Source organism: Quercus suber, unplaced genomic scaffold (genome assembly GCF_002906115.3).
Source record: "Quercus suber isolate HL8 unplaced genomic scaffold, Cork oak 2.0 scaffold_107, whole genome shotgun sequence".
NCBI classification, from domain to species: Eukaryota; Viridiplantae; Streptophyta; class Magnoliopsida; order Fagales; family Fagaceae; genus Quercus; species Quercus suber.
This window is the reverse complement of record NW_027069572.1, coordinates 924,982-938,410: the sequence shown is the minus strand read 5'-3', so window position 1 is coordinate 938,410 and position 13,429 is coordinate 924,982. Positions and strand designations below refer to the sequence as shown.

The 13,429-nt window shown below is 35.2% G+C and overlaps 1 protein-coding gene across 1 annotated transcript; it reads right to left on the bottom strand.

Moving 5' to 3' along the window:
- Positions 1-8,488: 8,488 nt before the first annotated feature.
- Positions 8,489-12,370, bottom strand: LOC111997067 (probable anion transporter 5). The gene is given in 5 exon segments (XM_024029113.2): positions 8,489-8,926; positions 8,929-9,492; positions 9,495-9,850; positions 9,852-10,212; positions 12,008-12,370. Coding segments are annotated over 4 exon segments (1,320 nt in total). The 5' UTR covers positions 10,094-10,212; positions 12,008-12,370; the 3' UTR covers positions 8,489-8,768.
- Between the last annotated feature and the right edge of the window lie 1,059 nt (positions 12,371-13,429).

Sequence of the window (13,429 nt, the reverse complement as noted above, 5' to 3'; positions counted from 1 at the left end):
TGCATTTGGGGTGATATCCTTGACGGATCGGGTACGAGAGTTAGGACTGTCAAACCTTCGTGTGAAGCTTTCCAGGCAATTGGTGAAGGCACCGATCATCTTCATCACGTCCATCATTCCTAGATCATAGTTTTGACTTCTTGGTTGCTCACCACCCCAAGACCTTATGTCATTTCTTCTTCCTCGTAACCGAGTTGCACTTGCATTGTCATCTGCTCTCAGCTTTTGACAGTTGGGTCTAGTATGTCCTTGCAATCCGCAATAGTGACAAACATATTTCGTTCTCGGACCCTGTTGTGATCTTGGAACTGATCTCCCTCTAGCTCCATATCTGGATTCTGATTGACTACGGGACTTATTTATCACCCGTTGATCAGCCACATTCTTCTTCTTCTCAACCTTAATTTTCTCAGGACTGGACCTATCCACAATCGTCTCCTTAGCCGTTACAAACTTCACTTCTTTGGTGACCTTGGCTGATGAGCTACTTCCCCCAGTGTATCCTAGACCGGACTTGTCTGAGGCATGTTTCTGAGATGAAATAACATCGTCCAGTTTCCTGGAGGAGACTCTATCTACCTTGGCATAGGCTTGCACTACCTCTTGCTCAAGAAACCTCACTTTTGTGTAAGCTTCTGATGGCTCATCATTAAGTGCTTCAATTTCACACTTGCCTCATTGTATCTTACCAACAGACTTTTGTAGTCTTCCTCAGCTCTCTTCATCTTCTTCACAGCCGCCTTTGCTACCTTGGTATACTCACTTGATTTCTCAAGAAGCAAGGCGTAATTCTTTTGAAAACTAGATGCATCTTCTTCTTCTTCAGTCTCTGATTCTTCAACAATTCCAATGGACTCCAAATCAGAATATTCGCCAAGTTCCTTCACAAGTGAGCCCAAATCATCTAATGACTCCCCATGTGCAATGGTCATGAATGCGGAGTAGTTTCCTTCTCTGTCACAACTTTCTTCAGAATCAGAACTCGAAGATTCTATATCACTTAACGTTGTGGCATATGTCTTTCCTTTCCCTCTCAAGAAATTTGGACACTCCTTCTTGAAATGCCCATGGCCATTGCATTCAAAACACACAATGTCTGAAGGAGATTGAAAATCCTTCCCTTCTTTCCTCGTAAGCTCTTTCCTATCACCTCTTGAAGATGAAAATTTTCCTATGTTGAATGGTTTCCCACTATTCTTCATCTTCAGAAATTTGCAGAAGTTTTTCGCAAGATATACTACTTCCTTCTCCATTCCATCTTTTTCGGAAGGATCATCCATTCTTCGGTGATGGTTTTAAGGGCAAGCGTTTTACTCGTCTTGTGGGAAGGTAGTCCAAGCTCATATGTTTGGAGAGACCCAATCAGCTCCTGAATTTTGATCTCATCTAGGTCTTTACTCTCTTCTATGGCTGTGACTTTTGCTCTAAAACTTTCAGGTAAGGACCTCAAGATTTTTCTCACCACCTTAGTATCTTCAATCTTCTCACCAAGATTGAGTTTAGCAATGATAATTTCGTTGAGCTTCCCATAGAATGAATCAAACGATTCATCTTCACCCATCTTAAGCTCTTCAAACTTGGTGGTAAGCATTTGGAGCTTTATGTCCTTCACCTTCTTAGTACCTTCATATGTAGTCTCCAAAATCTCCCAAGCTTCTTTGGCATCGGTCATATGAGAAATCCTGTGAAATTCATCACGAGACACACCACAAAAAATAGCATTTAAAGCTTTACTGTTAACATTAGCTGCCACAAGAGCTACCTTATCCCAGGTGAATTTTTCAACCTCCACCCTGGTCCAATCTATTTCAACCGCATCCCACACAATGTCATCAATAGAGCATAGAAATGCTTTTATTCTAACTTTCCAGAAGGCATAATTGTTACCATCAAAAAATGGTGGAACATTGAGAGATTGAGACCTATCCATCTCAACAAGAGGTCAAGGATCACACTCAGGTATTTAAATCACAACAAGTGTACTCGCTCTGATACCAATTGAAAGTTCAAAATGTGTATAAAATACCCTTGAACGTTTGGACCCCAAATTATAAAATATCAATTCAAACTTATAATCAAATAGTTAATGTGCGGAACATGAACATAAGCCAATCACAGAATTAAAAACTAATCTAAGCCAAATATAAACACATCCACAGCAGTAAATATAAGGCAAAGATAAAGGAAGGAAGATGCAAACACACGGACAACACGCGATGTGTTATCGAAGAGAAAACCGAAGCCCTCGGCGTAAAACCTCTTTACCGTCCTCTAAGCGGTAAATAATTCACTAAAGAATATAGTTGGGATACATGAACAACAGAGGACCCTCCAAGCCTAATCTACCCAAGTACCTAAGCCCTCCAAGCTTCTGACTCCAACGAGGTTACGCCGAACCTATTTCTTCTTTAGCTTCCCGGATTCTGCTACTATACCATAGCATCAACCAATGTATATTGGTTCCTTCCAAACTGCTTCCCTTAGTACCAAATGAACCTTCTCACAGACGTGGGTGTAGTGAGATAAGGATTTGGTCAATGGCCTCTCAAGGATGTAACAAAGGAGAGGAAGAAAGTAGAGGAATTTGTAGAGTCTCTAAGGTAAAGATTGGGGATGAGGCAATCTTGTTTTTCTCTAGAGTTTCTCTCAAAAAAATTCTCTCTAGAAGCTCTCTTAAAATCGTGGGTATAATGGTCTATATATAGTAGGGTGAGAAAGGAATACGAAGAGACAGTTTTTGCCAAACAGGGTAAATTGGCGGCTTGGTCTCGCGGCTTGTCCAAGTCGCAAGTTCAAGTCGTGGCGTAACGGCCTGGCCAGCCTGGGACTTTTGTCCTATAGTACGATAGCTGGCGCAACCTTTCAGCTTCTATGTGTGCATCTCACGTGCCTACATTTGGCGGCTTGTAGCCCCGAGCCACCCGCGAGTCCTAACCACGAAGCTCTGCTTCTTTGCACATACTTGAGTTTTTCTTCACATCTTCTCACACGCTACCCTTACAATAATCCCACCTAAATACAGGGTTACTAAGTACTAAATTACAAGTAAATTGGCACGAAATAAAGCCAACAAGATGGTTGATAAATTTCAACCTTACACATTCCCACTAAAAACTGGTGTTTTGTACTACTAAAATATTACAAGACCAGGTGAAGCTACCTGTACTTGAGGAATTGCAAATCCAAATTGTGGAGCTGTATTTGATATTGGACTTCCAGTCCAGGAGAGATGATAGTAGATCATGGCCATTAATGGAGGAAGGGATGAAGATGAAGGTGATATGTGGATATCGGGAGGAGAGCAAGATTGATCAAATGGTTTAGGTGAAGGCTGATGTATCTATCCTGTATAATTGGTGAAGTTCAATCCTCATCTCTCACTCTCTCGGGTTTGAGTGAAGAAGATGGGAAAGAGATGAAACGTTATTTACATGAAAAAAAACAGAGATAATTGAGAAATTGTTGGAACTTGCAAGGTGTATTTGCAAAAATTGTTTGTAAAAAGAACAACAATCATGTTAGGAGCACGACATTTCTTCATAACTTTAGTTGTTAAGTTATTAGTGATGCAACATTATTTCCACATGATCCAACTACAACATACAGTTTTTATGCATCAATTTAAATAATTTAACTATTATGTAAAACAGTAGTGAAAATTTTTGTGTCACTTGACTTTATTTGTATACATATTAAATTGATACTATCAGTTTGTGGCCCCTAAATTTTAAAATAAATTAGATGCTAATTTGTGTCTTGCATGATTTTGATAATGAACTCATAGAATTATATGTATTATATTAAAGTTGAAACGCAATCAAAATCCTTTTTTTTTTCTTAGAAACAAACACACACATGCATAAAGGAGAGGGAATAGGGTTCCAAATCAGAAACCTCATGTGAGGGAGCATGAGGTTCTTTCTCTATGACATTCTTTTCATTTAAGCTTACATCTTATCAAAGTTTAGAATTTATGTCAAACTATTAACTAATGGTAAGTGCATTTATTTCAATGTATTAATAAAGTTCAAAGAATTTGTATACATTTATTATTTTAAATGCTTTGGATAAATATGGATGGATTTGAAAAGAAATGGTGAAGGTAGGAATTAAGAAAAAAATTTCAATTTTTTGCATAAGATTAACTTCAATGCAGAATTAATGCAGAATTGTAAGAGTCGGATTTAATGAATTAGGTAAAATGACTATTTGTCTCTAAATGATAGGCTTATGTTTTGTCATGATCTCCATCCCTGCTATTGAAATTGAAGTAGATGCCATGTCTGTTATTGCATTACTGTCAAAAAATTCCGATTCTAATGGAGATCTCTCCTCGCTGTTGATTGCAAGGAACTCATGAAGTTGATTCCCCAATTTGTTCTGAACTAGCTACTTCCTAGAGACAAATAAGTTTGCTGATTCTCTAGCTAGAATGGGAGCTAATATGAATTGTAATTTTATTGTTTTTTACTCCCCTTCCCTAAATGTTGTTCCCCTTTTGCTTTCTGATATTTTGGACCTGACCCAAAACCGTTTATGTAATCGATGGCCTTAGCCACTTGTTTTTCTTTAATATATTTTCCCTTTTACCCAAAGAAAAAAAAAAACTATATATATTATGAATTTATAGTGCTAGTGTAAAAAATTCAAGCTTTTAAAAGTTTACATAGCATAATTGAACTTAGTCAATGTTCATGACCATCTTTTCTGCGGGCTTCAAGAACGTAAATCACAAAGGCCCAAAATTGCGAATTAGTAAATCCAATTGCATCGGAAATAATGAGATCCATTAGCTTCAATGTGGTCTAGCTCACGACCCAAGCCCGTAAACCTAAATTCAACTATGAGATCCATTAGCTTCAACTCTTATTTTTATTACAGGTCAAATGGTAAAACTCACTTCTAAGCTCCACCATTTTTCATTTCAATTCTGTAAGTTTGGATTTTGTTATTTTAGACTTAAGTTTCATTTCCTCTCAATTAAGTCCTCCCTTAATGTGCTGTTAGTTTAGCCGTTAACTTTTATTTTTTATATTTAATTTTTAATTTTTTATATTTATTTCTTAATTTTTGAAAAAAATAATAATAATTAAAGAGAGAGAGAGAGAGCCAATACCTGAGAAGTTGTTTGCAATGTCTTCATGGGAAATTGGACATGCAAGACCCAACGCCAGGAGTGGTATCAGTTAAGTCCCAATCCGATGTAGATGTAGTCTTGGCCTTCTTAGCAAGCTGGTAGCACTGCCAACATCCAGCGATTGGTCCCACCAGTTCCTTCTCTTGGGAGCCACTGCTGAAGAATCCATGGGCAGCTTTTCGGGAGCGACTTCCTCTTCTTCTTGCTGCTTCTTCTTCTTCTTAGCAATGAGTTTCAAGGTCTCCTTCTTCTCTCTCTCTTCAACGCCTCCTCTCTCATGACATCAGCGTAATTAAGTACGAACGGAAAGGTCAAGTCTTCTCACTGGCAGCGAAAGCATCATGTCTCTCCGGCAATATTTAGGTCTCGAAGTGATTTATTTGAGTCTTGCATGTCCAACTTCCCATGAAGACAACATTGCAAACCCCTATCATATATTTTCGTTCTTCTCTTAAGGTTATTGGCTTTCTTTTTCTTTTTTTATTAAATTTTTTTCTAAATTTAAGAAAAAAATAAAATAAATAAAAGTTAACGGCAGAAACTAACAGCAGAAGACTTAATTAGAAATGAATGATATTTAGAGAATTGAAATGACAAAATCCAAACTTATAGGGTTAAAATGAAAATTTCTGAAACTTAGAGAGTAAATTTTGTATTTTTGCCTTTATTAAACTTAAATTCTTTAGATTATTAAGTCGGTGGTCAATATTTTTTTAAGATTAGACAAAACTTGTTAATTTAAATATAATTATGTATATAATTTTTTTTTTTGGCAAGTTAGGTGATTTTATGACCAACCTGACTACAATGTGCAACAATGCTATTTCAAATTCAAAATATCCAAAGTGTTTTGATTTAAATAAAATTTCTAAAACTCAAATTCTTTATGTGTCTTGTTAAATTTATATTAACAATTATCATAATTTTTTTTTAATAAAAAAATTTAACTGTTTTTGTTTTCTATTCTCAAAAAAAAAAATTGTTTTTAGGAATATAAAAAAAATTTCTTGTATTTTTGAAATCAAAAACATGTTTGGTAAGTTGAAATTAAAAAATAAAATAAAAAATACTCTTTCCGTCCCACTTTTTTTATCCTGTTTGAAAAATCGAACTTTTTTATGAGAATATCATTTATTGTCTTATCTACCTTTTAAAATTGTCTTATCTACCTTTTAAAAATGTATAAGTTTCCAAAACTACCCTTAAAAAAATTTATCAAAAAATTGAATTAGTAAATTAATAAAGTTATAATAAAAACATTAGTAAATTAATTACTTATTTTTAAAAACAAGACAATATTTTGGGACATCTCAAAATGGAATAGATGACAAAAAAAAGCGGGACAGAGGGAGTAGTTTTTAAAGAAAAAAAATAAAAAATACTAAAATATGTTGTTACTAAGATTTGAACTCTAATGTTAACTCATTAAATGAGTCAAATTCATTAAATTAAATGTGTATTTTCATTGACTTTTGAAAATTAGAAATTGAAAACAGTCTTTTGCATGTTTTCAATTTTCTTCACAAATTGAGTTTTGAGAACAGTTTTTATTTTCTGTCCATTTTGAGTTGCCAAACAAATTTTTTAGTTTCAAAAATAGAAAATTATTTTTGAAAACAGAAAAAAAGAAGAAAAAACATTTACCAAACATAAGTGTTCAAAAGAGAGCTGCCTATGTGTGTCATTTTACTTTCTATTTCGATATAAAGTTATAAATATACATGTTTGACTTTTTTCCTCTTTTATAGAAAGGGTTAAATATATGAATTAATAAAAATAGAAATAAGTCTATTACATGTGTTGGTTGCCTTATCAAGGGCGAGCATACGCAGCCGCGCGGTGACCACAGAGCGAACTATTCTTTAGCCTTTTACTATTAAAAAAAAAAAAAAAAAAATAAATGTTTTTGGGAATATAAAGAAAAAATAATTTTCTTGTATTTTTGAAATCAAAAACATGTTTGGTAAGTTGAAATTTAAAAAAAAAAAAAAAAATACTCCCTCCATCCCACTTTTTTTGTCCTGTTTAAAAAGTCAAACTTTTTATGAGAACATTATTTATTATTTTGTCTACCTTTTAAAAATATATAAGTTTCCAAAACTACCCTTAAAAAAAATTATCAAAAAATTAAATTAGTAAATTAATAAGGGTATAATAGGAACATTAGTAAATTAATGAATTTTATTTTTAAAAACAAGACAACATTTTGGGACATCTCAAAATAGAATAGATGACAAAAAAAGCAGGATAGAGGTGGTAGTTTTTAAAGAAAAAAAAAATACTAAAATATGTTGTTACTAAGATTTGAACTCTAATGTTAACTCATTAAATGAGACAAATTCATTAAATTAAATGTGTATTTTCATTGACTTTTGAAAATTAGAAACTGAAAATAGTCTTTTGCATGTTTACAATTTTCTTCACAAATTGAGTTTTGAGAACAGTTTTTGTTTTCTATCCATTTTGAGTTGCTAAACAAGTTTTTTAATTTCAAAAATAGAAAATTATTTTTGAAAACAGGAAATAAAAGGAAAAAACAATTACTAAACATAAGTGTTCAAAAGAGAGTTGCCTATTTGTGTCATTTTACTTTCCATTTCGATATAAAGTTATAAATATACATGTTTGACTTTTTTTCCTCTTTTATAGAAAGGGTTAAATATATGAATTAATAAAAATAGAAATAAGTCTATTACATGTGTTGGTTGCCTTATCATGGGCGAGCATACGCAGCCGCGCGGTGACCACAGAGCGGACTATTCTTTAGCCTTGTACTATTAAAAAAAACAAAAGGCAAAGCATGTTCTTCAACACAGGCAGTGGATTATCAGAAAGCTCAAAAGAAGAAAAGAAGTCCGTTCACAACTTTGCCAATGCAACAGATTTCACTCTCTAATTCTATAGACCAAATATATATATATATATATATAAAATTATGCATTTCTTTTTTTATTCCCTTATGATGACTGCAAATCTAGGAGTACTTTTAAGATATTGACGCAGCCAACTAAAATTGATTATTAGTAAATGATCTCACAGGCTAAAGAAGTTTGCAGCAGAAAAACAAATTAAAATTCTCAATTCGTCCAGCATGGTTCTTGGAAATTTTCCTGTGCCTCTCAATCAGTAGCATGCTTTATTTTAGCAGCCACAAATTTCGAAAAACCTCCTGATCACATTAGTTTGGATCATTCTACAGTTTGTTGCTTCAAGAAAAAATAAAATAAAAAACAAGCTAATACCTTATTTTCTAGAAGCAACAAGCCCTCGACATACGGTCACAGAGATCTAATACCTTATTTTCTGCGGAGTCGATAAAATTACAGCTGAACATGTCACAAAGATGCAATGTTTCATAAGCCAAATGAAAATTTGCTGGATTATTGCATAATGATTGAAAAAACAAGCGAATAAGTTACAGATTCTTCACATTGAAAATTAAAGAATATTTTTCAATATCTATCCTGTGGCTACACTACCTTTTAAATTCTTTTATAGACTGTTGGTAATCTTACACACCCTTCCTGCAAAAGAATGATACGCTTGACAACCCACATAAGGCTAATCAGCAGATAATTGTAAATTGAATCTCAACCGTGACAGAGTGATCTTGACATGGAACAAGATTAACTCAGTCAAAAATTCTCTCCGCAGTGGAAAACAATAAGAACACCAGACAACTAAAGATGCATTGAAACCCTGGTATGTAAAACACTAATTTCCAGCTCTCTGGACTTGAAAGATCTGGATTGGCAGTTTTTGCACATTCAAGAAGCCAGCCAGTGAAACGAACCCAATAATGCCAGCAAAGGTACCAGCAGTATTAGAAACTCCCATAACAATCCCTGCATATCTCGGAGCAATATCCATGTGGTTCACTGCAAACCCAGCTCTTCCTAGTGCCAAGAAACCAAGAGCCACAGAAGAACAAAACACAGCCCCACTGGAAGTTCTGAAGAGAGGAAGTAATATGAATGCAAGAGAAGCAACTAAGAACCCTACAGTGTTCAACAACTTCCTAATTCTCGTCACAGACAAGATTCTCTTGGTGATTAAGTGATCAGCAACTACCCCGCCAATATTTGAAAATATAAACATGTTAAAATAAGGCATCATTTTAGATGATCCCATCTCCTGAAGACTAAGCTGCAGCCCTTTCTCAAAGTATGTTGGCAGCCAATTCATCAACACGTACAAACCATAATGGAAGGTGAAATTATTTACCACAATTGCCCAAACTGGCAAGCTGAGTAAAATTTTTTTCCATGGTATGTTGGCAGTTTTGGCAGAAATTCCTCCATTCTCCACTTTCATTTTCTGGCTTCCTTTAACTGGCAACAAAGATTCACCAAAACAGAGGCAGTGGCTTTTGGATGTTCAGAACGAGGAGGGTCACTAGCATACTTGAACCAAAGCATGCACCACATGGCACCTAGTGCCGCCTCAACAAGAAATACGGATTGGGGTCCCCTATACTTTACCAAGCTTGGAAGGAAAAGCATTCCCGTAGCTGCACCAAGGTACATACCAGACATAGTTAGAGAAACAGATCTAGATCTTTCATGGGGTGGAACCCACTGTGCTAGCACTGTGTGGATGGAGGGGAAGATGAAGCCTTGTGCCACACCAACAAGCAAGCGAGCAATCACTAAAACTGTAACTCGATTAGGGTCTAGTGGGACTAATGCACAAGTCAATGACCATAACACAAAGAAATGAGGAGGACCTTCCTTCCCCAATTTTCTGAGCTGCCCATCCACCAGGCACCTGAGAACACGCATATCCACAATAGAATGAAGCCAGTACAGTTCCTTTAGTTGATTGGTTTACCCCAGCAGCATCAGCAGCAATTGTATATGCAATAGAGAAGCCCACACGTTCTATATAGCAAACAGATGTGCTGATGAAGGTTAAAATGACAATCAAGTAACGTTTTGGAAACGTCATCATCCTCATACTTCACCTTTAGTTTTGTCTAGATATTTACTCAGTCAATTGTCTTCAAATGAGCCAGTCTAAAAACAGCTTTGTATCTACTACCAGTGGTTCCAGCTAAGACAGCAACAGCTTCATGCCTATCACATATTAGAAGAAAACTCAATAAATATAGCTCATACTTGTCAACAGGAGTAAATTAACAAAAGAGAAAAACATGACTAACTTGCAAGAAATATAAACAGAAATCTATTCACAAATAGCCAAAACTCTACATAAAATTGTTTTACAAGATACCAGGAAAATATGGATTAGAGAAACCCACTACTTGTACTAGTAGGTAATCTCTTAATGAAAATCCAAAGAAAAGCTTTTGATTGTAACAATCCCATTTATCTCACTCTAACAGATGGCCATAAATATGTAGATCAAGATCCCAAGAATCAGATGATGATAAGTGCTATCACCAATAGATGACTAAAGGATCTAGTGTTTCTCAGTCAAGAGTCATAAATCAGTGTGTGCGCAACAGATCTGCTAAATTGGAGACAGACATAAAGGCATTCAATCAGAAATATGGGTTCCACCAGAAATACTAGGGAGAAGAGCAACAGGATTGAAAAAAAATGCCAGAAGAATATTTGATAAGCTATTCAACAAAGAAATTTGTTCAACCTTGAGATATGAAAGCATAATATAAGCTCAGTAAATGGACAACAACGTCAAAGCCTAGAAATGGTAAAGTGATAATAAACAAGAACAATGTTATGCAGAAACTTGTCAAAAAATTAAAAAGGTTATGCAGACAAAGTAAAAGGCCCTGAGATCTAGTTTCACCCATACTATAACATTGGTCATGAATTCAGATTGGTTGTATGGTGAAGAAGCCATCACATAAGAAATTAAACGTTGAAAAGTTATATTTATAGGATATATGCTGATCAACATTAAAAAGCTTCAAAATCAACAAATACACAACCCTGACCAAGGACTTCCCATTCCAAGGAATATATACAACCCTCACCACCTCTCCCACCCCATCCCCTCACCCCCCCACCCCCCTCCCCCTCTCTCAAAAAACAAAAATATGAAAAAGCATAGCAATTAAACAAAACCAGGAATTTAAAAAAAAAACATGAAGGGAAATGCATCTATCCAAGACTGTGGCAGTGGCAGGCTGGCAGCAGCTTAACACATTCTGAAACTAGCTCCCTCTGCCTTTTCTCATGAGACAAGACTCTTTTAACATTTCCTTACTTGGCAAAGGCACACTCAATGCACAATAAATCAATATTCTAATATTGGTTGAAGCACTAGACTCACAAAATTTGCCAATCATTAAACATGCTATGCTAGCAAATTTAGTTAGATTCACTACATGCCCTTGCTTGAGTGCCTCCTGCAATTACTTGATTAAGATTCAATATACAACTATCAAGTATCTCTTGCATATATGCCAAGAGCCTTGTAGCTCAACTGACACCTCCTAGTGTTTCCAAAGGAGACGTTCAAGGTTCAAATCCCCCCTCCCCCACAACAACCCCAACTATCAAATTATAAAAAATCTTGCATATTGCTACAAATCCCATCTCAACCTAAGATCAAATTGTCAGCATCTAGTATCACATCTCTTTTTTTCTCTCTCTCTCTCTGCGTCTATTATTAATGGGGTTTTTCCTAATTTATCAATCTCCATACTAAATCTTAGTCATTTGCCCAAATGTGCTTGCCATCTCTAATCGGCCTGCAAACATACTTGACTTGTATTGTATTTGTACTAACCATTTCATCAAACACGTAGTGAAGACTTCCAAAATCTCTTCAAAACCAGAAAACTCTTAAAGATTTAACATACCCAGAAAGCGAAAACTAATCAGATTCAAAAACAATTCAGAAAAAAACAAAATCTTATAGAATGAATGAAAATGGGCTCACCATTGCTGTGATTTGTGAGAGAAGATCTGAATGGGGACACATTTCCTATGCAAATGGATATGATGCAGCAGCAGAAACAGATTGGCCTCCCCCACAAAAGAAACGAGAGAGACAGAGACAGAGGCAGAGAGTGAAGTCAGCGTAATTGAGGGATTCGTAAAGTAGTTTTGTAACAGTAGTTGCTGAATTATAAGTGCTAATAAAGAATTCGATAGTTTCACGTGCTTTACTAGGATTCTTCTCAATGGAGACGGGAGAGAGAGGAACATGGAGGATGGATGTTACCCGCTCTGCTTTTCTCAATCTACCTACCCTCTCTCTCTCTCTCTCTCTCTCTCTCTCTTCTCTCTCTCTCTCTTTCCTTCTTTTTTTATGAGACTCTTCCTTTCTGATTGACTTTCTTTGGATATCTTTAACAGAGTTTCATAGCTATTCTACCATTTGGGAAAATTTTCATTTTAAACCCTATATTTTTGGGTGGTAAGAAATCAAGATCTAAACTTTAATAAAATAATAAATTATACCTCCACTTTTTTGAATGTAATAAATTAAGCCCTATAGTCAACTTGTCACTTGTAAAATTAGTGGGGTGGCTTGTCACTTGTTAATTTTAAAGTCCAGGGTTGGCAATTGGGTGGTTTTTGGTGACTCATACTTAATAATAATAGTACTAATATATATATATATATAGAGAGAGAGAGAGAGAGAGAGAGAGAGAGAGAGAGAGAGAGAGAGAGAGAGAGAGAGCAAACCAAGTGAGTTGGGTTGGGTTAGGTCAAGTTCAGGTTGAAAACGGGTTCAAATAAAAAATTAAAAAAAAAAACATATAATTTTCATCGAGTTAGAAACAAGTCAAGTCAGATTAAGCAGGTCGACTCGTATTTCCACATGAATTTTTTTAAAAACATGTATTTGCCACTTGGTTATCAAAAAAAATGTATTTGCCACTTGTTAAGTCATGTAGCAAATTCCATAGTGTGAAGTGCATTAGTTTGAATTCATCACTCGTATCAAGAAAGAGTTCATCTCAACAAATTAATACTTGTTCAATAATTATAAAATTATACAAATCCTAACATTGTTAATCAAAATAAATAGAACAAACACAAAGGAGTCTAGTCTATCATTTGAAAATATAATTAAAACAAACACACAAGTTGCATTACTACACAATATTGTTGAGGTTTAAAATTACAATAAGGAACAGGACCTTAAAAGTAAGAGAGGCCCAGCCCATGAAGAAGAAAGGCTTTGCCCTAAAAAAAAATAAATAAATAAAGAAGCAAGGAGCCCGGTCCATGGAGAGAAAAGAATAAAGTATTGGGCCTTAGGAAGAAAAAAGAGGCACAAAGGGAAACATGGGTCATGGGCTTAAGCAAAAGATGGTGCCCAAGGAAGCCCAAAAGGGAGGCAGGTAGGAGC